Source organism: Rhamphochromis sp. 'chilingali' (genome assembly GCF_963969265.1).
Source record: "Rhamphochromis sp. 'chilingali' genome assembly, chromosome: 7".
Taxonomy (NCBI): Eukaryota; Metazoa; Chordata; class Actinopteri; order Cichliformes; family Cichlidae; genus Rhamphochromis; species Rhamphochromis sp. 'chilingali'.
This window is the reverse complement of record NC_137934.1, coordinates 33,828,534-33,849,967: the sequence shown is the minus strand read 5'-3', so window position 1 is coordinate 33,849,967 and position 21,434 is coordinate 33,828,534. Positions and strand designations below refer to the sequence as shown.

Below are 21,434 nucleotides of genomic sequence, written 5' to 3'. Positions count from 1 at the left end.
ACTTTTACATAAAAGTTGTGCAAATATGTACCCATAACTTGTTTTTCAAAATATTAATAAAAGGGGTGTGTCTCCAAACAGCCATCTCTTTCCTGACAATTCCCTTTGTGCATATTCTCTTACATATGATAAGTCAACATTGAAACACCTGCGGCTTTTAGTCAGGTGCGGCTAATGTATGTACAAAACAGGATTTTCCCCTGATTTTAGCTTGTGCGGCTAATATTCAGGTGCGCTTTGTAGTCCGGGAAATACGGTAGTCGCTTTTGATATACATTTGACAAAAGTAGGTTTTCATAAATATGAAGGTTTGTGATGTGCGACATATTAAAGGGCTAAAAAGATCATCCCCCTGAGTCGATCTCTCTCGCTGCTGTTTGTCACTTGCTTCAGGCAGACCGCCATACGGCAAAGAGTGGAACGTCTTCTGTGTTATGGCTCCTTTGTGATTTCAGTCGATAAAAACAGGCACATTTTTATAGAACAATCTTACCTCGTTCAGCTTTATTTAAAACCACATAAAAATGAAAACTCGGATTAGTTAAGAGGATCCAATTTCCGTTTAAGAACTTCATCCTGACACAGCGTGCAGTCGCACAGTATATCCAGATATTCATCTCTAAGCAGCAGTAACTTCTGCTGCAGTCTCAGATGTCAAGGCAGGTAGTTTTACACAGAGGAGCTTTTGATTTCATCACGCCAGTGCAGGTACTGAGAATGATAAAGCTCTTTCAAAGTTTTGATTTTTTTTCTCCCTGTGAAAACTTTTAGGCAGGAATTTTGTAAAGCAAAGAGGTTGTGCTAGATGTGTCAGGATACCTTTGAGTGCAGAATGTAATTATCCAGAACATCATGGAATTTAAAACTACCTGCCTCGCCACTCTAAAAATAATCAAAGAAAGGAAATATCACGTTTAGTAACCATTATCTGAAATTATTCGGCCCCCTGTGTCAGATTTGTGAAATTATTATTTTTTATTTCTCCCCAGCTGTAATTACAATCGTTGTAATGTTTAAAACTCCCATTGTGGTGTGCCCCGAAGGTTTAAAAAGTGCCTTCTATCATCTTTTATACATGTTCTGTCTAGCAGATTCAGACATCCAATTACTATCATCTTTCTTGTCATCTTTCACACTCTTTAGACACATACAATCAGTCTCTTTTTCTGCCTTATAAATTAAAGGTGGATTAATATATACTCAAGAGACATAAAAAGAGAATAAATGGCAGAACTGTACTGATGACACATCTGAGGTAAAACTTGATTTGGCCTAGTGAAGACTTGTCAGAGCTTTTCTGTTTATTTCTAACAAAGGAAAATGCAGAAATTGAATTAAAACTTAAGTATCAATACAACAATACTGAGGAAACTCGATGTTATTCTCGTGCTTTATGAAAACTACATTTCTTTACATTAGCTGCCGAATGTAAATGAGAATAGACAAATCCAAGTTAGACAACACTGGAGCATTTCTTCAAACGTATTGGGTCCTAGAAACTGCAGCTGCACACTGAAAAAGAGTTGCTAGGTTTGCAAGGTCATGTACTGGACCTGTTATATATCTTGTCCACAAAATTTTCTAATATCTACATGTCAACATGCACTGCTGGTGGATATTAGCTGAGTTTGCCGAAGTGATCAGACGCTTCATTATATACTCCCCCATGTCTGCTAAGCTGTCTTCTTGTCTTTGATGGGCAAGGCTGAAACAACAAAACACAGCCCGTGAAAGCATGAAAGAAGAGAATCCCTTTGCTGTTCCCTAGTCTCAGAGATAGGCAAAGGTCATGCACAAGGATCGACTTCAGATTCTGTCCGTAGCCAAAGGCAATCAACAACTGCTGCACACGAATTTCCTTAAGGGCTGGTCAAACGCTGACGGCTCTTAGAAGAATATCTGACCCTGACGTGCTGAAAGATTTTTGTGTCTGCCTTGTCCTGACTGCGAGGAGCTATCTCATGTAGGCTTGTGGTGAGGGTGCTTAGAGCATCTTTTTCTTTGGTCACAGTGACCAAAGAAACGTCCCAACATTTTGGAGTTGTCTGCGCAATTGTGTCAGAAAGGAGGAGTTCGGTTTTCCTTGAGCTTGGTCTAAAATTTGCCCTAGCCGGTCACCTTTCATGTGATTCCACATTCTTGGTCTGGCCTCAATCTTCAAACTCAATGCCAGGTAGGTATCAAAGACGCTGCATGTTCCCTTGGCTATAGAGGAATATTCTTCTATTGTGGGAAGATAGAAGAATATACACACTTAAGAGCTACCTGGTTGCAGACTTTATACCAGTGAGGAACCGTCAGTGATGGTTACTACCTATGGCTGGTTGTCAGAGAATGCAAACATCACCCGAGAAAGGCAGTGCTGGGATTTCTGACAGCTGTGCTCCTTCTGCCATCACTCAGTGCTACAGGGAGCGGGTGGTTCTTCTGACATAAGAACCACGCACTCCGATATGGGTTGAACAGCCTGGAGATGAGCTGTTTAGAAGTTGTTGTTCCATTTAGTTGAGGTAACTTCTGTCAGCGTCAGGGTCGGGATTTGTTTCAGCAGTCAATCCAAGACAGCCGATTTTTACAAACTACTTTTACTACTAAACTATCTCTATACCTCTATACCTCTGCCATCTCGACCACCACATCCCCACCCAGTGTACTGGCAACAGATTATTCAGAAAAAATGGTTGTCCAAATTCAAAAACTAAGACCCTTTGTCTACAAATCACTGCCTCAACAGTTATTTCAACTCACTGTTTATTGGTTCACAATCCCTGGTGTGTACCCACCCTACCCCATCAATTGACCTCCACATCCACCGGCACACCTGCTCCTGTTTTTCTGCCCTGTAACCACAGTACTGCCAGATTTTCTGCTTTGCATTCCTGCCAGAGTGGTCCAGCTTTTTGTCATGTTATCCTGCCTACCTACATTTATGTATGACCTCTGCCTGTATCTGGACTTACTCCTGCCAGCTTTCGCCCCCTCGGACTCCTCTGCCTCTCCTTGCTTTGATCATTGACCTACTAAACTTTGTTTTCGCTCCACCTTTTGTCTGGCTGTGATTTGCACGTCTGTGACCAAACTTCTAAACTTCTACCTCTACAGTAGTGCGAGAATGAAATAATACTTTAGTGTGTGTGTGTTTTTCTTCTTTTTGTCACAGTTCCCTGTAAATGTAAAGTAACAAGTCTGTCTCAGTGTAGTTGGAAGTCTAGCTCGCGGTAAGCTGAGGTAATGCGGTGCTTCTCCTACTGTAAATGCAGCACGGGGGATTTGTCTGTTCGCTGAGTGAACTCTACTTGACCCCGGCACACTTCTCGGGCTTTGTGCTGCATAAATTCACTTTAAGCACCACTGTCAATCAAAATAGCAGCGAATGTAGTGAAACATCACAGGTCTCTTTCATGATTAATTCATGTTGAACACAGCACCTGCAGTGGCTCCGCTGACAATTTCCCCGCTCCGTGTTCTTTGAAATTGCATGTGTGTGTAAGTGTGTGTGTGTGTGCATGCCTTTACACATGTATGATTGCATGTGTGTGTGTGGATTAGCAGGGTGTGTGTCATATGTGTGAGTTTAGGGTGTGAGATTCATGCATAGTTAATGCCCCGGCAGACCTTCGTTAGTGGTAACACACACTTTCACCATCATTATACGCAGTCTCTGCCATTATAAATCTGTCTCTATCATTATACTGACTGTGTCATTACTGCTGCATAGGCTGCTTCTGTTGCTTGCGAGCAAGCATGGGGGAGAAGACTGGGGGAGCTGCAAGGGGAGAAAAATGTGAATGTGTGAAAGAAGGGGAAAGAGGTGTTTAAGGTGATATAGAAGCTACATGGGGAAAATGGTGCTCCACAGAGAAAAATAAAGAAATGAATTAGTTTTATGATTTAAATAAAGACTTATGTCTCAGTCTTATAGTTAGGATGGGGATCTTGCCACTGATTAACTTCTCGGCAGTTCATCCTACAAAGAAAACTTTATATATAGAGTTAACAAGGTCTAAAGCCAGGTAAATGCTGCTGGAGCGGGGCTGTGATTTCCTGAAATAGAGTTAAGAAGGTGCTGATTGAAGATATTTACCTGGGGTAATAAACACACTAGAAGCTGCTTGGCAGATTTTCTGCGGCAATAAAATGTATTTTAAAGTTTTGACTCGAGCGAAACTGGAAGCTTGTAAAATCCCCAGCCTCCTTTGTGTCAAAGTCATTAGATATATCATTTGAGAAAGCTAGAATTTGGATTTAAAGCTTCAGTGATTTGAAGTGGGTTTTAGTGCTGTAACTATAATCTGCACATCATGTTTCTTCTCAGAACAGAAACTTAAAAATAAAAACGTCAGCAGTCCAGTGTTGTGGAACCTTCATTTTCATGGACTGCACTGCATCCCCTTTAGGGTTTTACAGTTAAATTGAATTCTCGTGCTGCACAATAATGTTTAATATTTAGTATTTACTGTTACATTCCCATAGATCATCGTGATGTTGTTTATTATGTTGCTCTTTTTTTTCTTCTGCTTGTTCTCTCTTTTTTCTTTCTCAACAGGTGATCCAGGTGATTGATATATGTATTTTTTGTCTGCTTTTTTTGTTGTTTTTGCCCTTTATCCCCGTCCCTCTTCTCCGCTGTTTTTCTTTCCCTTTCTTTTCCCCAGTCAAGTCTGTCCCGTATTTAACAAGTGAAAATAAAATAAACAATAAAAGGTGAATCAAATAGACCATTACGGCAAGGCTGGGATGGACCATTTGGTAAAGTAAATCCGTTGGGCATCTTTCTTCGCCTTTAGACAATAATTCTGATGGCAAAAGAGCCAAACGGGACAGGCAAGAAAATAAATAAATACAAATAAAAAAAATAAATAAATTGAATTCTCACCCTAAAGAAAGTACACGTGTTTCTGGCACCACTTTATAATAACCATTAAATATATAATAGGACTCCTTTACGGTTTAAAAAAGCAACAATAAAATGAGGTGAAATGATATTTCCTAATTGGCTAACTGGTCTGTTATCTGAATGGTTACTGTAAAGGTATAAATGGTTAACAAATACTGAATCCAGAGTCATTATTTTGACAGCTGTGATGACGGTAAAACAGATTTTAAAACAGATTCAAATAAGACGACGGGTTGGGTGGTAGTGAAAGGTGTTTGTGTCCTGCATCACTTATGGTTGTCATTGCAGTTTGCTTTATGCACAACTACTCACAAGCTCCACTATTATGTTATGGTGTGAATATATATTATGATAAAGTGTTACCATTTTTAACACAAAACCAGTAAATGTGAACTGACTACGGCAGGATGAATGATCTCAGAACACTTAATAAACATCAGTGTGATATGACGAGACACAAGGAGAGCGCAAGGTAAAGAAATGCCGCGGCAAATTGCTCACACTGTGAAGGTAATTGGAAGAAAGCTGTCACTACCATGAAATATTCCCAGAAGAAAATCCCAGGAAAGAAAAAAAAATCCTTTGCCTTTTGGTCTGATTTTCATGGAACAAACATTTCTGTGACACTTAAATTGATGTCCTCATTTTCCATGTGTGTTTCCTAGACATGCAGACGCCCTGCTGTGACGGAGGAAACAAACAAGCACTTCCCCCGAACGCCACACACACGTGCTGGAGCAGACGTACACGATATTTTACAGCCGCAGACATCAGTGAGAACTCAAACTACGAGTCTCTTTCTCTCTCTTTTGCCCTCTCTCAGGCAAGCAGGTGGTGACTTACATCTTGGTTGCTCATGTCCCAGTAAGGTCTCTCCCCATATGACATCACCTCCCAGGTGACGATCCCGTAACTCCAGACATCTGAAGCTGATGTGAATTTCCTGTAGGCGATCGCCTCTGGTGCTGTCCACCTCACGGGGATTTTACCTCCCTGAGAGAAAAAAAAGGGGGGGGGGGGAAGAAAAGAAGGAAATAAATAACTAAGGGCAGTAGGGAAGGAAAAAAGGATTTGTAGCTTTATACCTGATAGTTCTGCTTACGTATTCGTCACATAGTTCTTAGCTGAAGTCTCTTATCAGACACGGTGTTGAAAACTGTGCATTATGCACACGTGTGTTAAAAAAAAGAAAGAAAAATGACAAATTTGAGGGGAAATTTGAGGGCAGGCAACATGAATTTTCCTACTTTTTTTTTGTTCTCGAGTGTGGAAGTGTAGACAAAGCAGATGCTTGATAGCATCCACCTGCTTCACGTAGACAAATCCACATCTGCCTGCTGTTGTCTTTTCTAATGAAGACAAAGTAGTGCGTAAACAAAAACTTCTTCCTTCTGACTGCTGAGTGAAATCCAGGATAAAAGGATGCATTACCATATGCTGGTTTGGCTGCTGTATCAAATTTAATATATTAAAGGAAATGCTTAAGACAAACATTTCTTTTTAATAGACTCCTTTTTAAGTCAGGCAAGCGACACGAGTTTAAGGCAGTGTGTATTTAATCCATCAAGCAAAAACTTTTCTTTAACCCCACCCTGGTCCTAGATCTCTGTATTTACTTTAGTCTTTAATTCTGGTTAGTTTTGTGCTCTGGGTTTTGTTTGCATTTTGAATATTGGTTTGGATTTATTTCTTTGCGTGTTTCAGTTTAATCTAGTTTTCCTGTTGTTTCTTGTCAAATCTGTGTTATCCTAGTAAGGAGGTAACACTGTGTTTCACGACAGATAGATGCAAGCAAACACAAGTGAGCCCACTGAGTCACGTTGTTTTTGTTTAAGGAGATTCAAAAATACTCCCAGGCTGTACCCTTCCCTTGGAAAGGCTAAAACAGAATTTTTATTTGGAAAAATAATGTGAATAGTTTTTGATGTATCAAAATTAATCTGTTCCCTGATTAACAAGACCTTGGAAAGCAATGAAATAAAAACATATTTTTGATTCACAGGAGCTAAAGTTTAAGTCAGTGACATCACTGATGAAGATTTAAAACTAATTTAGACTTCTTCTTGGTCCAGTTAACGATGCAACCAATGTAGTCTCCTACAACCAAAGTGCTAGTGTTTATGTCCTTGTCCCATGGCCCACTCTTGACTTGTGAGTCAGGTTGTGAGGTTGAGGCTCTGATTATTAGTTTTCTCACTAATGAACTCAAAAAGTGCAGAGAAAACGTAGCTGGATGCACAGGATGAATCAACGGTACTGAACAGGCCAATCACAGTAGTCCTTACATTTACGTGTAAGTACATTACACATCTGTCGAGGGTTTTGCAGTTACAACATACCTGCATTGTAGATTTAACACAAAAGCATAAATCCGTTTTTAGACCTCAGAGGGTTAAATTATGAATTATATTTGTTTCCCAATAGGATAGCCTGAATCTTTATTCTTCCCATGGAGTACAGTACTCTGATTTTTCATTGCGAGTTCAAAATATTGCCGGATATGTCAGCAGGATATGTTGAGGCGGTGAATTTTCATTTGTCTGCACGCTATGTTTTAAATTTATGATCTCTTAAGCTTATAATTGAATTTTTATCTGCCTCAGGGTTAACATGTGTGAACAATATGAACGGCCAGGTCTATGCCTATAGGTCTATAGGATAATGGCCAATGCAGGACTGGCGGGATATAAAAAAAAAGACTCAGTGAACGTTTTTGTGTGCAAAGGCATCTAAACTGTAACATGAACATCATGAGTGGCTCAACATAGTTTTTATTAGTGAGCAAGCTACTTGGCAGCTTGTGAGTACAGTCACAACCACAGGGACGAGTGAGAAGCGGCAGAAACAAATAACACAAATTGTTACCTTCAAGCAGTGTGTGACAACATGTTTAATGTAATCAGTCAAGCACATTTTAATTTAAAGTATTAACATTCAGCTCAAAGCACAGATGAGCTGAGGTACGGCAGCGGGCCCGTGAAGTCCGGCTTAGATTGATAAAAAAATCGGTGTGACAAACCGGCGATCTGACAAGTTGAGTCTTTCTAAAATGTCCAACTCACCACCCGCAGGACAAACTTCAATCCGGCCTTTATCAGTTTAGTCTTAATTAAGATTCCAGACTGGCTGCACCACACAGATAAGTGTGTAGGAAACAACACATATCACAGTCAAATTGCTGAACATATAAAAGTATGTATATATATGGAAAATACATTTCAATCATTTTATATAAAGGCCTCTATAAGGTAGATGAGTAATGACAAAGAAAGTTCTGACTGCCAAATATAATTGGTCGACAGTACTTGGACTACAAATGGACTACAAATTGAAACCCCTATGGTTTGGATAGGAAAAATCGTATCCCTTTCCTACATATTCTATATACATTCACTTGCCACTTTGTTAGGTACACCTGTTCAACGGCTCATCAACACAACCTAATGCCTAATCAGCCAATTACACAGCAGCAGTGCAATGCATTTAGGCATTAGAAGACATGGTCAAGTAAACATGCATTTAGGTGACTCTGAACGTGGTAGGCTACAATTCACAAAGGCTTGCCAAAATTGGACAACGCACAAGATTAGAAAAATGGCACCGGGTCTGATGAATCCTAAATTCTGCTGCAACATTCAGATAGTACGGTCAGAATTTGACGCTAACAACATGATCTGTGCCACGAAGAATGAATGCAGTTGTGAAGGGAAAAGAGGTACTAGGTAGGTGTACCTAATAATGTGTATATTGAGTGTATCAATATACTGAAATCTATTTAAAGGGAAGAAATGTTTGGTAGTTCTTAATGACAGAACTGAACTGAAAACTTTATTTTAAAATGATTGACCTACTTGTAAAATGGTTAAAATTTGCATTTTCACCAATCCAGAGACTTTTCATTTTCTGTGTGTTAAACTGTGGCAGACCAAAGTTCTTAAGTGGTGCATCTTTTTACCTTTTAATACATGTGAGTAACAGGCCAGAATCCTGGTAAAGAAAAGCTACCACTGCAACAAACATTTTGCCCACCTTTGGTCTGCAGAATGAAGGAATGCAGAAGGAAGCGTTAGTGTGTTTTTAGCTTACGTACCAGCGAGCTGGTGTAGGTGGGGTCGGAGGTGTCCTCCTCCAGATAACGTGATAAGCCGAAGTCAGACACCTTACACACGAGGTTACTGTTAACCAAGATATTTCGAGCTGCCAGGTCCCGGTGAACATAACTCATCTCCGCCAGGTACCTGTAACATCAACAGGAGTTATTGTATGAATTTGTGTTATCTGTAGCCAGCTACCTAGGCTACTATAAAAAGGTAATGGGATTTAGAGTTATGTGTGTGTGTGTGTGTGTGTGTGTGTGTGTGTGTGTGTGTTTGCCTGTGAGTGCATGTTATCACTGCCAGCTACCTTCGATAAAACAGGAATAGGATTTAATGTATACAGTAACATGTTTTTGTGCTATCACAGCCTGCATTTAACACAGATAGGCTCTAGTGTGCGTGAGTTTGTGTGTGTGTGTGTGTGTGTGTGTGTGTGTGTGTGTGTGTGTGAGCATTTGTCAGTCTGCCAAGCTGAAAAGTTGCAGTTTTACCAGTGGATTCAAATGCAGCGTATAGCGGAGGTTGCATGTGTTTATGTGCTCATATCAATGTATGTGTCCGTGCAGAGTCGTCAGGATGTGGAGACAGCGCATCTCAAGCTGCTGATGCACATGACCAGACAGCACGAATATCACCACATGAAATCTCAACATCTGAAAGAACTGATATCGCCAAAAGAAATCTAAATCTTCGTACCCATGTCTGAAAGATTAGGAAAAGTTTCTTCTCCATCTTTATAGTAAAATGGATTTCTGTAATGGGTATGTGTGCGCGCGTGTGTGTGTGTGCGTCTGGGTGTGAGTCTCAGTACCTCATTCCAGATGCGATGCCCCTCAGCATACCAACCAGCTGGATCACTGGGAACTGCCCATCATTTTGCTGTGAAACCATGAACCGACAGGATTATTCTTATTTTCCATTATCAGGTTTTTTCACTTTAGTGCTTTAGAAAGAATCTTGCAGGTAAGAAGATTTATTACCACTTCACAGAAAATGTCATAAGAGAAAAACATTTTTTACCCCCCCATCCCCTTCCCTATTTGCAGCACAGATGATGGTGTGTAAATGTGGTACGTTGTGTTACAGTTGCATAAAAAGAATTTGATCAAGATGATGCAAGTAAGAAAAAACTTGAACTTAATCTTTTGCAAGATTCCATTTTCTGCTTTCACTTCTTTGCTCATACTGTGTTCGTGTTGGCAGAGGCTGGCACAGGCTTAAAATACAGCATCTGAAACCCAACTATTGCTTCTTACTTCTATTTTAATAACTTTGCATACACCGACACACTAAAATCTTCAAGCACACTTCCTGCTGCGTGTTGGCCAGAAGGTTACAGAAACAGGTTTATGACTGGAAGGCTAAGATCGAGGTGGAAGAGTGAAAATGAATCCCTTTGACCTTCCCTCCTTACAACCACTGTGGTGCCCTTAGGAAAGGCCTTTAACCCCCTAGAGCCCAGCAAGTCAGACTGTGGTTAAAATTTGCAGCTTCCAGGTGTGTAAATGTGATATACTCAAAGGACGACTATCCTTCAATAAATAACGGTAATTAAAAAAAACTCTGAAAAAGGGACCAAGAAATTGCAAACTGTGTCAACACTAATATAACAAATGCTTTTACTACTAAGCTATTTTTCACACATGAACTCTGGGCAGTGATCTGCAGTTGACCTTCCTCACATGCGGCACACAACCGTAGAGAGTTCCCTTCAAACGCTTTTTTAAACTTCAGATGCCCCGTTTGGTTTAGATAGTTGTCCTGGAAAGGGTGTGCAAGAGGCAGGAAACAAGATAACCACTCCAGATTATTACCTGCACTCTTCTCTTGAACATCACATAGACTTTGTACAAAGGATCTGCAGGGTTCAAGACTGTTTACTGTGACCATGTGGGATATTAGCTTTTTTCCCCACACGGAGCTCACAGTCGGGTGACGAACAGAAAAGTTCAGGGCAGCAGTGCATGTGTGAAAACCACCCTGAAAAGAGTTAATTGAAACGCTGTGATAAAAGTGTTACAGCAGGCATTTTGGACCAATACAAAGTAGACAGCTGGAAATTCTACAAAGCCTTTTTGCCGTCAGATGTAGCTGGATGTCAGCTAGTTTAAAATAAATTTAAGCAAACAAGGTGCACGACCACCTTTATTGTTTATCACAGCCTGAAATGCAGTTTATGCTGAAGTTCAATAAGGAAAAGCTTTTCACATTCATCTGTCTGCATTCCTGAGTGTTCAGGCTGCTAGTCTATTCTTTACATCACTTCGGCTTTTCCACGCTTTCAAACTTAATTCTGTCATCATCACTCTGAGCATTTTCTTTTTGCACGTCTTCTGCTAGCCAATCAGCCTTTGACTCAATGCTTCTCTGCCATAGTGCCTTTCAGACTCTCATTCATGTGACAAGTCTCCTCAGAAACTCAAAATCTCCATCTGCTTCCTCTCTGCCACCACCTGTATGTAAATTCCAGGAGGTCCTGTCCTATTAGCAACATTGGGCCCTGCTCTACTTTGTAGCTTCAGCTGAGGTCTAATAGCCAAATACTCAAACTCTATAAAAACCTTCTCGTAATTTCTTCAAGTCATCTCCAGGAATACTTCTCCAGGCTTCTTTTAGGACATTCAAAGCTCCTCTTTGGATGTTGGCTGCATTTTGTTCTGATCTCTGTAAAGATGATCCCACACTACTTCAATAATGTTGAGGTCCGGGCTCTGGGGAGGCCAATCCATGACTGATAGTGTTTATTGTGTGTTTTTCTATCCAGTTATGCTTTTACTGCATTGACAATGTGTTTGAGGTCATTGTCATAGTCAAAAATGAAGCTGTTGCCAATCAGATAGTGTATAAATAGTATGGGATGGTGGCTGCATTTCACTGACTGAAGTGCAGCCCCAAATTGTGTCAAAGTCAGTATTTCACAGATGGCTGTAGACACTCACTGCTGTACCTCATTCCTGACCTCCTTGGTACATACTGATGAGGATCTCAATTCATTCTCAGTTCAGGTTTACTTACATAGCACCAAATGACAACAGTTGCCACAAAGCATTTCACACTGTGAGATAATGACCCCAAAGGATTTGAACTAAAACTTTCAAATTTGGATTCATCATCATCCGTAAGACCTGTTGTCACTGATTTTCAGTCCAATTCTGGTGTAATTTAGCAGAACCTTTTCTCCCTGCTTCCCATCCTTAACAATGGCTTCTTGACAGCCACCCTTCCACTGAGACTATTTCTGATGAGGCTTCATTAAACAGCAGATGGATCAGCAGATGCATCTCTCAGGTCCTGTGTCAGGTCTTTGCAGGATTTTTTTCTTATCATTTCTTGGCATTCTTCCAACACGTTCTCATCCCAAAATGTAACATATTGTGTGTGTGTGTGTGTGTGTGTGTGTGTGTGTGTGTTTGTGTGTGACAAATCCTCGGCATGTTACGCTCTCGGCCACCCAGCCCCTCTGTGTTTTACACGTTCGGAAATGTCAGGAAACATGACAACCGCTTGGGAATGAATCTACACATGTACCTTTATTTTACTTTCTCATCATTAATTGATTTAGAAAACACTATCTGATACAATTAAGACCGTAGTTAAGGTTAGAGATAAGGCTATGGTTAGAGTTAGGATTAAGGTTGGGTTTGGGCTGGAATACACGGCTGGAGCGTGGGTTACCGCCAGGAGTGTCATTCTATTGAATTCCATCCACAATCCGGTGCATATCAAAGGGACGCAGAAGAGTACCTTTTGCGTTTCTATGGGATGCCTCGGGACGTGACAAATCGTCAGGAATAAGAACGGTCTGCATTCTTCGCAGACTCAAATAAAGAAATTGGAACAAATGATGTGTTTTTGTGACAAGCTGCTAATAATAAATTGCCTATAGACATCATTTAAAGTTGGTTATTTGCCCAGCTGCATGTCATGTGTGGACAAAACAGTGCTTTATTCCTTGAGGTAGATTCCTTTTTATTCCTAATGATTGTTAATTCAGAGTTACAACAAACATTCATGTGAAAATGGGCAGGTGGAAGGACTGGATTGAAAATGAATGAAAAAGCAGCCAATGTCCAAAGAAAAAAAACTTTGGAAGACCTTCAGAAAGTCTGGAAAGCCATTGCTCAAGACTGCTTGGAAACATTTAAAGAAAGTCAGTCTCCTTGGAATAAAAAAATATGAAGAAATGAAGGGTCGCTCTAGACTTTTGCATAGTACTGAATAAGAAAAAGAAGTACAAAAAAAAGAAAGAGAGAAGAAAAGAACAAAAGCAAGTTGACCAAGACTATACAAAGGTGGCTTGGAAAGTTAAGAAAGTTCCTGTTTAGAGCTGCTGGAGGCTTTGTTGGATTTATGAAACATTTTTTGATAAAACTCAAAATATTTGCCTTTTTGCTACCTCACCTCTGGGCCAGGCTGTCTCTGTTTCTTATAAACATCACTGACATCCCCCACTGACATCTCTGCAGTCGAAGGTGTGTGTGTGTCTTTTAATTCACTTTGCGCATCAAACCTCACCTTTGATGCTCCTCTAGCCTAATCCTCTGCAGGCAAAGACCTTCTTCTAGGCACACTCACACACACACGGCATTGATCTTTTGGGTCTTGTGCCTCCAAGATGGTCACGCTAGGACAGCAACACCAGGAAGATCGATCATTGTGTTTGTGAATGTGTGTGTCTGTGTATGTGTGTGTGCATGAGTCATCGGGTGATTTCTGAGTCAAAAGGGGTCACGCTGTGAGTACCAAACATCAAAGAGTTTCTCTTTCTGTTTTTAGAGGCGCCTCAAAAGGAGGGCAGGATCAAAGAGACGGACAGACTGACAGACAGTCAGGCTGGCAGGATGAGGCGGAAAGAGCACAGGAAGGAAGAGAGGAGAAAGGGAAGCGCAAGAGGCTATTTCTGTCTTTGTGTCTATTTCTTCAAAAACTTACAGTCCTCCTCTCTCCAACTGTTGCTCTGTTTGGTTATTTAGTTTGAACCGAAGGTGAAGGTGCCTATACTCAGTTACCGGTTTATTAGGTATGCCTAATAAATGAACAGATCCAGATCTGGTAGAGGTATTAAATATCCCAAAAGCATGTGATATAATACTGTACCATGTCAATGTGTGATGCTCAATCGTAATTTTTATCATTTGTATTTCAGACTGTAAATCGTGTGTTTCTTCCTGTCAGGCTGAAGGTGATGTTATCTTCATTTTTCTTAAGCATCATGTTGAGTTCTAGATGATAAATGGTTGGGAACTGAACCTGACCAACCACACCATTAGCACCTTGAGCTGCTGAGCAGTGCTGTCCAGACAAGTGATGGTTGTTCTTAGAGTCGCTAGGCAAAAACTTGCTGTAAGTGTGGAAAGCCTTTTTTCCCTCTTTTCAGTTATATTTCTCCTGTTTACGTTGGAGAAAAGTGTCGTAAGCCTTAATTATTAAACTTTAGTAAGCTTGGCTATGTCGGGGTTGATGCAGTTTATATTAATGGTTAAATACATCGACCCTCTCTGGACAGTAGCTGTGCGGTCGCACTCCTTATTCCTTGGGAATTTCCCCTCATTGGAACCTTAATCAAACCTTTAAATGACCCGATCCTGAAAGTGGTCTAAAGTGTAGCAGTTACCCTGAGAAATGAGTCCAGTGCTCCATTCTCCATGAACTCTGTGATTATCATCGTAGGCCTGCTCTTGGTGACCACGCCCTCCAGTCTGATGATATTTGGTTGGTCAAACTGGCCCATGATTGAGGCCTCTGACAGGAAGTCCCTCCTCTGCCTCTCAGAGTAGCCCACCTTCAGGGTCTTGATGGCCACAGGGATTTCTTTTTTCCCCACAGGTTTCAGGCGACCTTTGTATACCTCACCGAACTCGCCTGAAAATATAAAAGGAGTCAAATTAAAGCAAATTCCGTTTTTTTCCCCAACAGGACAAAAAATGTGCACTAAAGTATTCCTTAATTTTGAGCTCTTAAATAAATGATTTACCAATAAAATGGGATACTAAATTACTGCATTTGAATCCCATTAATAATGTAAAACGGGGCTCAAATAAAAAAAAAAAAAAAACAGGCTCGAGTTCATACTGAGCACATTCTTCTTTTCAATTGGATGACTTAGAGAGCCGTGTGTGTGACGGAGTGCAAGTTAAACATACAAACACTGAAAGCTGAAAAGCTGCCATCTGCACCCTCGCTGTCATACTGATGGTCACTGAGCAGCTTCACCGGATTAGATTGAGGTCGAGGGGTTTTGCTCAAGGGCACTTTTTATTTTTTATTTTATTTTATTTTTTTATTTTTTTCAAAATGAAAGAACAACAAAAATTGGATCCCCTCAATAACCGCTCAAGGGTGAGGAAAGGTTGTGTAGCAGAGGTGGCAAACAAGATAAAAGGGACAGTGCCACCGTTGTTGCTTGGATACTCGGTTTTGCACATATTCCTCAAATATAATCTCTCAGGTAAATAAAGTCGGCCCGGGTTAAAGTGCTGGATGGAAATAGTGTGCTGCTAAGGCCGTATCAGGTTTGCCTTTTCATTAGAGTTTAAAAGAAATGTAAAAACATTTTGACTCCATCATCAGTCACGTGTCATAATTGAACTATAAACTATAACAACGTTAACAATGCGTCTTTTTTCTTTTTTTTTTTTTTGTTTTACACTTCCTTATTGTGACTTTTGAAACAACCAGGTTTCACAAGTCACATGATTATTCTTTCTGCTAATCCCTTCAGCATTTAAAAATTAGTTTTTGCATTGCTTTATTGAAGATATACTGTGTAGCACCTCCATAACAGAGCGGAGCGATGGCCGAAACACTACAATTTTCCTTCCTCTGTATACTCACTACAGCAGAAATAAATACAATACACTTCTTATAGAGTCCCACCCTCAGTAAATGACCTGCCGAAAGGCTGTGCTTCCAAAGTGTTTGGAACAAAGGAAAATAATTCATGTTCTTTTTTTAACATAACATCAGTTCACAACAAGTCACCAAGGTGGAGTAAGAAAATACAAGCAAATGCAACTTCTCCAAATAATAACAAAATACGGAAAGGAGATTCATTTTACCTTTAATAAAACTTTTAATAACAGAGTGTTTACTTCATGCTTTTTGTGCATGAGTATGTGCTGCACATTAGCATTATAACAATATATCTGATTTTTTTTTTTTTTTACTGTGAAATGAGATTCTTTTAGTCTGTTATGTCATTTCCTGTTTTATTTTGATGACCTCTCGTCTCTTGTGCTTTGTATTCATCTCTACTTCCCCTGTCTTGTCATTTGTAATTAGTTTCAGTTGATCTCTGCTGGCTGTTCCCTCGTTATCGTCTGTGTGTACATATTGTCTCAGTCTTGCCCTTTGTTGTGTTCTCCCTCATGCTCTATTCCTCGTATAGTTTTGTTTTGTTTTTGTTTTAGTTTCTCGATTAAAATTAAACTACCATAAAAATTAGAGACTGTTTATTTCTTTGGAAGTGAGTAAACTTTCAAATTCAGTAGGAGATCAAGCGTAACCTATAGATTTGAGGTTCAATAGTTCACGTGTCTCTCATTACGGTTTTCTTTGTGTTTTGCTGTGAAGGAAGCCGAACTGGTTGTAACTTCAATGAACTCGTTCCTTGCGCAAAAAATTCCCTTTCTGTGACACAGATGTCTTTTGTCAAAATAAATGCAGCTTTATGCTGATTGGGGACATGAAAATTGAATGTCACTTCAAAATGAAAGTCCTCATCCCAGAGATAAAAATCGGTGTGTGAATAATGGATGAGTAATGGGAATTGGATGCCAGGCTGTGCCGTCCTGTCTCACTGTGATCTCTGCTCCACATCTTACTGCTCATTAAAAACTATCTACTGTCACCACTGTAAACCAGTCGACGCACAGACGGAGAGGGAGAGAAAAAATGAACGGGAAGGGGATGACAGAGAGAGGGCTGTTATGAAAAGCGCAAGGGGTGGTTATGAGCAGGCAATGATAATAAGGACGAGGCAGGGAGAAGGGATGGAAGGATGGGGTTTTTTCTCCAAGAGAGGCCATGTCAGATGACATGTCACCGCTCTTCGGAAAAAAAACGAGGTCAAAGAGATGACGGGAAAATCAAAGGAAAGATTTAGTCTGTATTATAAACATTCTTGGGTCTACATTATATCTAAGTATGCTGCTTAGTAAAGAAGTGTCAGATGAGATATGGTTGCTACTTCCTTTTATAAATTTAAGAGTTTCATGATTTGTCTTCAGTCAAATAAAGTGCTTTTTGTGAAGGACAATTCCTACAATGTCAGTGATAGTAATACAAAAGGAGGAAAGGAGAGGGTGTTATCGCAGAGGGAGAGGATGAGGGAGTAAGGTGAGATATTTTTATTATCTCCTCGGGGTGCTTTCTTCTTTTATCTTCCCTGCTCAATCTGTTGTTCTGCTTCCTCCCCGCCCCCCAGCCCACCCCCCTTTCGGTTCTTTGTTTAGCATTTCGCTATACACAAACAAAAGTGAAACTCCAGAGGGGGCTGAATCACAGAGGGAGCTCGACATAGGAGGAAGTATCAAAGAAATACACAGATTAAAAACAAAAGGCAAACAGCTATGGATAAACTTTCACTATCACTTAGAAAGGTAGAGATCCGCCCGTTTGAGGGTTCAAGGTGCCCATCTCATATTACTCGGGCTCATATTTTCTCCTCCCTCCTTGCAGTTTTCAGCCCTCCTCTGTCACCTCTGGCTTAGGTGAGAAACCCTTTCGCTGAGGGAAATAAACCGAGAAACGGGGGAGGGATTACCAAAAGCCTCTCAGAGTACCTCAACAGACCAAAGCCCACAGCACATACTCGCAGCAGTTCTAATACACAACCTTTAACACCGTGAGCTCAATCGCTTTGAGTGTGATTGGTTTTGGTCAAAAGAAGAATAAGTAACGAGAATCAAAGTGTAAGATCTGAAGAATAACGTTTTACTCCTGTTTCTTGTTGACCATAAATTATGACCAATAAGAAACAGACTTAGGTCTATAAGAAATTTTGCATTTTTGCCTCCATATACCACTACTGTTGAATCCAAAAAATATAGAAAGATTAAAGTGCAGACATTTAGCTTTAATTTCAGGACTTCAACAAATGTGTTGCATTGATTAACACGCCCTCAGTTTCAAAGGTTAAAAAGTAATTGGGCAATTGATAAGTGTGTCAGTTGTCATGGCCAACAAACTACAAGAAGCTGACGGTGGCTACAGTTAAGGTTTAGCAGAGCATCTCAAGGGAGATGAAAAAATGTCTCTCAATTAATTTTCAATAAAATGCTTAACATCACATATTGGCTGTAAAGATGTAAATTTGTGGATGAAATGCACACAGTCAATGTTTAGATTTATAGAACCTGATCAACTCTCTGTGGTCACTTTCTAGTAAAGGATATGGGAATGCTACAAATTAAATGTACCTTTTATACTTTTTAACAAAATGTATTCACAGAATCAAATTGTATTATAGCAGGATAACTATTCAACTTACCAAAGTGCCGAAAGAAAACTAGACTACTCAGTAAAATTCTTCTTCAGTAAAAGTCTTGGTTACTTGCTGGTTACACAGTTTTTGCCCATCACTTGTGATGGCAGCTGGCTGAAATGAACAGTTCCATTTAAAAAGGTTGGTTACATAGTAACAACATTAACAATGACAGGGGCATCACAGCTAAAATTCATGGTGGAGGTGATCCTTTCTTTTCCATCTCACACTTGACCAGAAAAGAGGCAGCGCCATTGTCCAGACAGGGAACCCAGGTCAGATAAAAAAATAACGCTTTATATGAGCTGACAGCAGCTACGCTTGCAGTTGCAGTGGGTAAAAAGCCAAAAAGAGCTGAAATGTGAGAGTAACAGCAACCATCTGCCTCTGGCAGTTATTTTTTATATATTATTAAACAGTAATAAGTTTCACGAAATTTGACCAGAAAGGTTTTATGCAATCTTAGAGATGGCACGATACCACTTTTTTATGTCCGATACCGATACCGATATCATAAATTTGGATATCTGCCGATACCGATATGAATCCGATATAGTGTTTTTTAATCAACAAAACTGTTTTTTTTAAATATCTTGCTGCATTTTGTATAAGTTCATACTCAAGTTTAAAACAACAAGTACACTAAAGCTATTCTGTTATACCTGTATGCAAAAAAAAAAAATTTCATAGTTCAGCAATACTGATCAATCTAATAAACTCAAACCTACACCTTCCTCCCTATTCTGGTATTTTAAAGAGTACTTAGCGTAAATATTAAGCAACCTAACTAATAGGGTTCCAACTCCCAGCAACAACAAAAATAAATAAATAAAAAATAGGGAACCACCCCTCACGCTCCACCTCATGATGCTTAATCGACGTAATCAACCTTAATTTGATGCAGTGTGGAAAAAAAATGCACAGAAATCAATTATTTTTCAAGAAATATTAAATAGATTCAACATCTTTCTTCAACAAAATTGCAGACTGCACAGATGGTACCTTCCCAAAGGAAAAAGTACTATAGCTTACTAGGGTATATTAGACTTAACAGTTACTATATGCAGTAATGGACTTCTATACATTTTACATCAGATTAAAACTTTGGGTGTAAGATTCAGATAAATATTGAATAATTAAAAGCGCGACATTTTAAATGAGAATAAGAAAGAAAAGTATGTCTTTGTGCCCCCTTTTCCCAGTTAATGCCCTATCGGCCCCCCTGGCTAAACTTTGCTAGATCCGCCCCTGCACAGTTACCAGCCGTCAGCTACGTAGAAAAAGATCCTCGAGTAGAAAGTAATATTAAATACATTCTAACAACAGCTGATCAAGCTTAAACGTGCTGCTGTTGTTCAGCTGCTGGTTTCCTCTTTCTGGTGCAAAGTGGGCCAAAAGCAAACAAGAGACACGGACTCGCGACAGAAAAGCCGATCAGCTGATCATTAAGCAGTTTCATGATTGAAGTAGCAGCAAGAAGAGGCAGTCGCTCGTTAAGCTTAACGCAGGAATGCTTTACAAACATTCAGAGATGGACTTACACACTTGCTTTACTTCTCTCGGGGATAACTTTGTCGGAGATGAAATGCCGGGTTGCTAGCGAAGCTCCAAATGCTATCCAGACCACCGACAGGTCCCGCATGCCACAGCCGCTCTATCACGTGATGCATACTGCTCCGACGTGCTAACGTTCTGAGGTGAGTTACGGCGTGTTGCAAGTTTTGTGAGGTGCTTTCGTGATATTTAATGGATCGGATTACATTTTTTATTTTTCTCCGATATCCGATCCAGTAATTTAGGTCAGTATCGGACCGATACCGATATGTAATATCGGATCGGTCCATCTCTATGCAATCTTGCTCTAAAACAAAAGACAAACAGGAGCAGGCATATACCCATTCACACCTTGAATAATGTGAAAAATGATTCATATCAGCTTAATATATGTTCAAATCTGAATCCACTTTGCAAAAATAACCATCTTCAAGAAAGCACCATACTGAACTATCACCTTACTTGCAATATTGAAGAATCCATATTCCTTTCCCTCCCATTAACCAAATGATAGTTTAAAGTGAACCTCCAACCTTTGTGGGTCTAATGCTGTGATATAAGATCTAAACAAATAATGCCAATATGATCAACATATAAACCTTTGAAAACACTAAATCAATGAGCATTAATATTACCTTTAAAAATCTACTTGTAGCAAACAACAGTCCTGAACATCTGGTAGAGAATGTATACTATTATTCCTGTGAGGCAGAGGTAGCTGGCTTCAGTGCTTCTGCTTTATTCGTCGGTCTGTCTAGTTGTCGGTCAGTAATACTGTTCAAACACGAGTAACCAAATTTCAGAAAACCTGGCAGAACATGAGTGAAGAAAGATCCTATTAAATTTAGCTGCAGCTCCAGATCGCTTTCTTTAAAACTGTCACACAGACACTGGTCGTGTCTCAGAGTGTGAGTCCCTTGTCTTTCTTTCTTTCTTTTTTTTAACTCAGATTTTATTATAATTTAAAACATTGCAATGTTCACAAGTAAGACAGTTACAGGAACCGCAGTGCAGAAATACAGATTACAATAAGAACTGCAATTAGGAAACAACACAAAACTGGGATGCAAACCCCCCCCCCCAAAAAAGAAACTTTACGTAATATTAAAAAACGTGAAAATCTTAATAGCCATGAAGGAACAAAATGAAACAGACCTATGCTAAATTATTGAAACAGTAAAGCATGTATGGGTCGCCAACGCTCAGTAAACAACTCTCTCTGAATCCGCAGAGTATATGTTATTTCCTCCATCTGGTAAATTTCTCTTACTTTATCAATCCACATATTATATGAAGGTGGGTCAAGATTCAGCCATTTAATAGTAATACACTTTAGTGCTGCTGTAAGCAAGATTCTTAAGAGGTACTTTTTACTGTTTCCTGCAAAACCATTTGGTAATAC

General features: G+C 39.8%; 1 protein-coding gene across 1 annotated transcript in view; it reads right to left on the bottom strand.

The window, feature by feature from the left end:
• The window catches only part of LOC308400233 (ephrin type-B receptor 1-like), a 150,689-nt gene that overhangs the window by 14,478 nt on the left and 114,777 nt on the right, over positions 1 to 21,434 (bottom strand). The window contains exons 14-17 of the mRNA XM_080887799.1: positions 14,609 to 14,856; positions 9,806 to 9,873; positions 8,988 to 9,135; positions 5,741 to 5,890 (exon numbers count right to left, since the gene is read on the bottom strand). Of these exons, the coding sequence (XP_080743925.1) occupies positions 5,741 to 5,890; positions 8,988 to 9,135; positions 9,806 to 9,873; positions 14,609 to 14,856 (614 nt within the window). The remainder of the gene's footprint in view (positions 1 to 5,740; positions 5,891 to 8,987; positions 9,136 to 9,805; positions 9,874 to 14,608; positions 14,857 to 21,434) is intronic.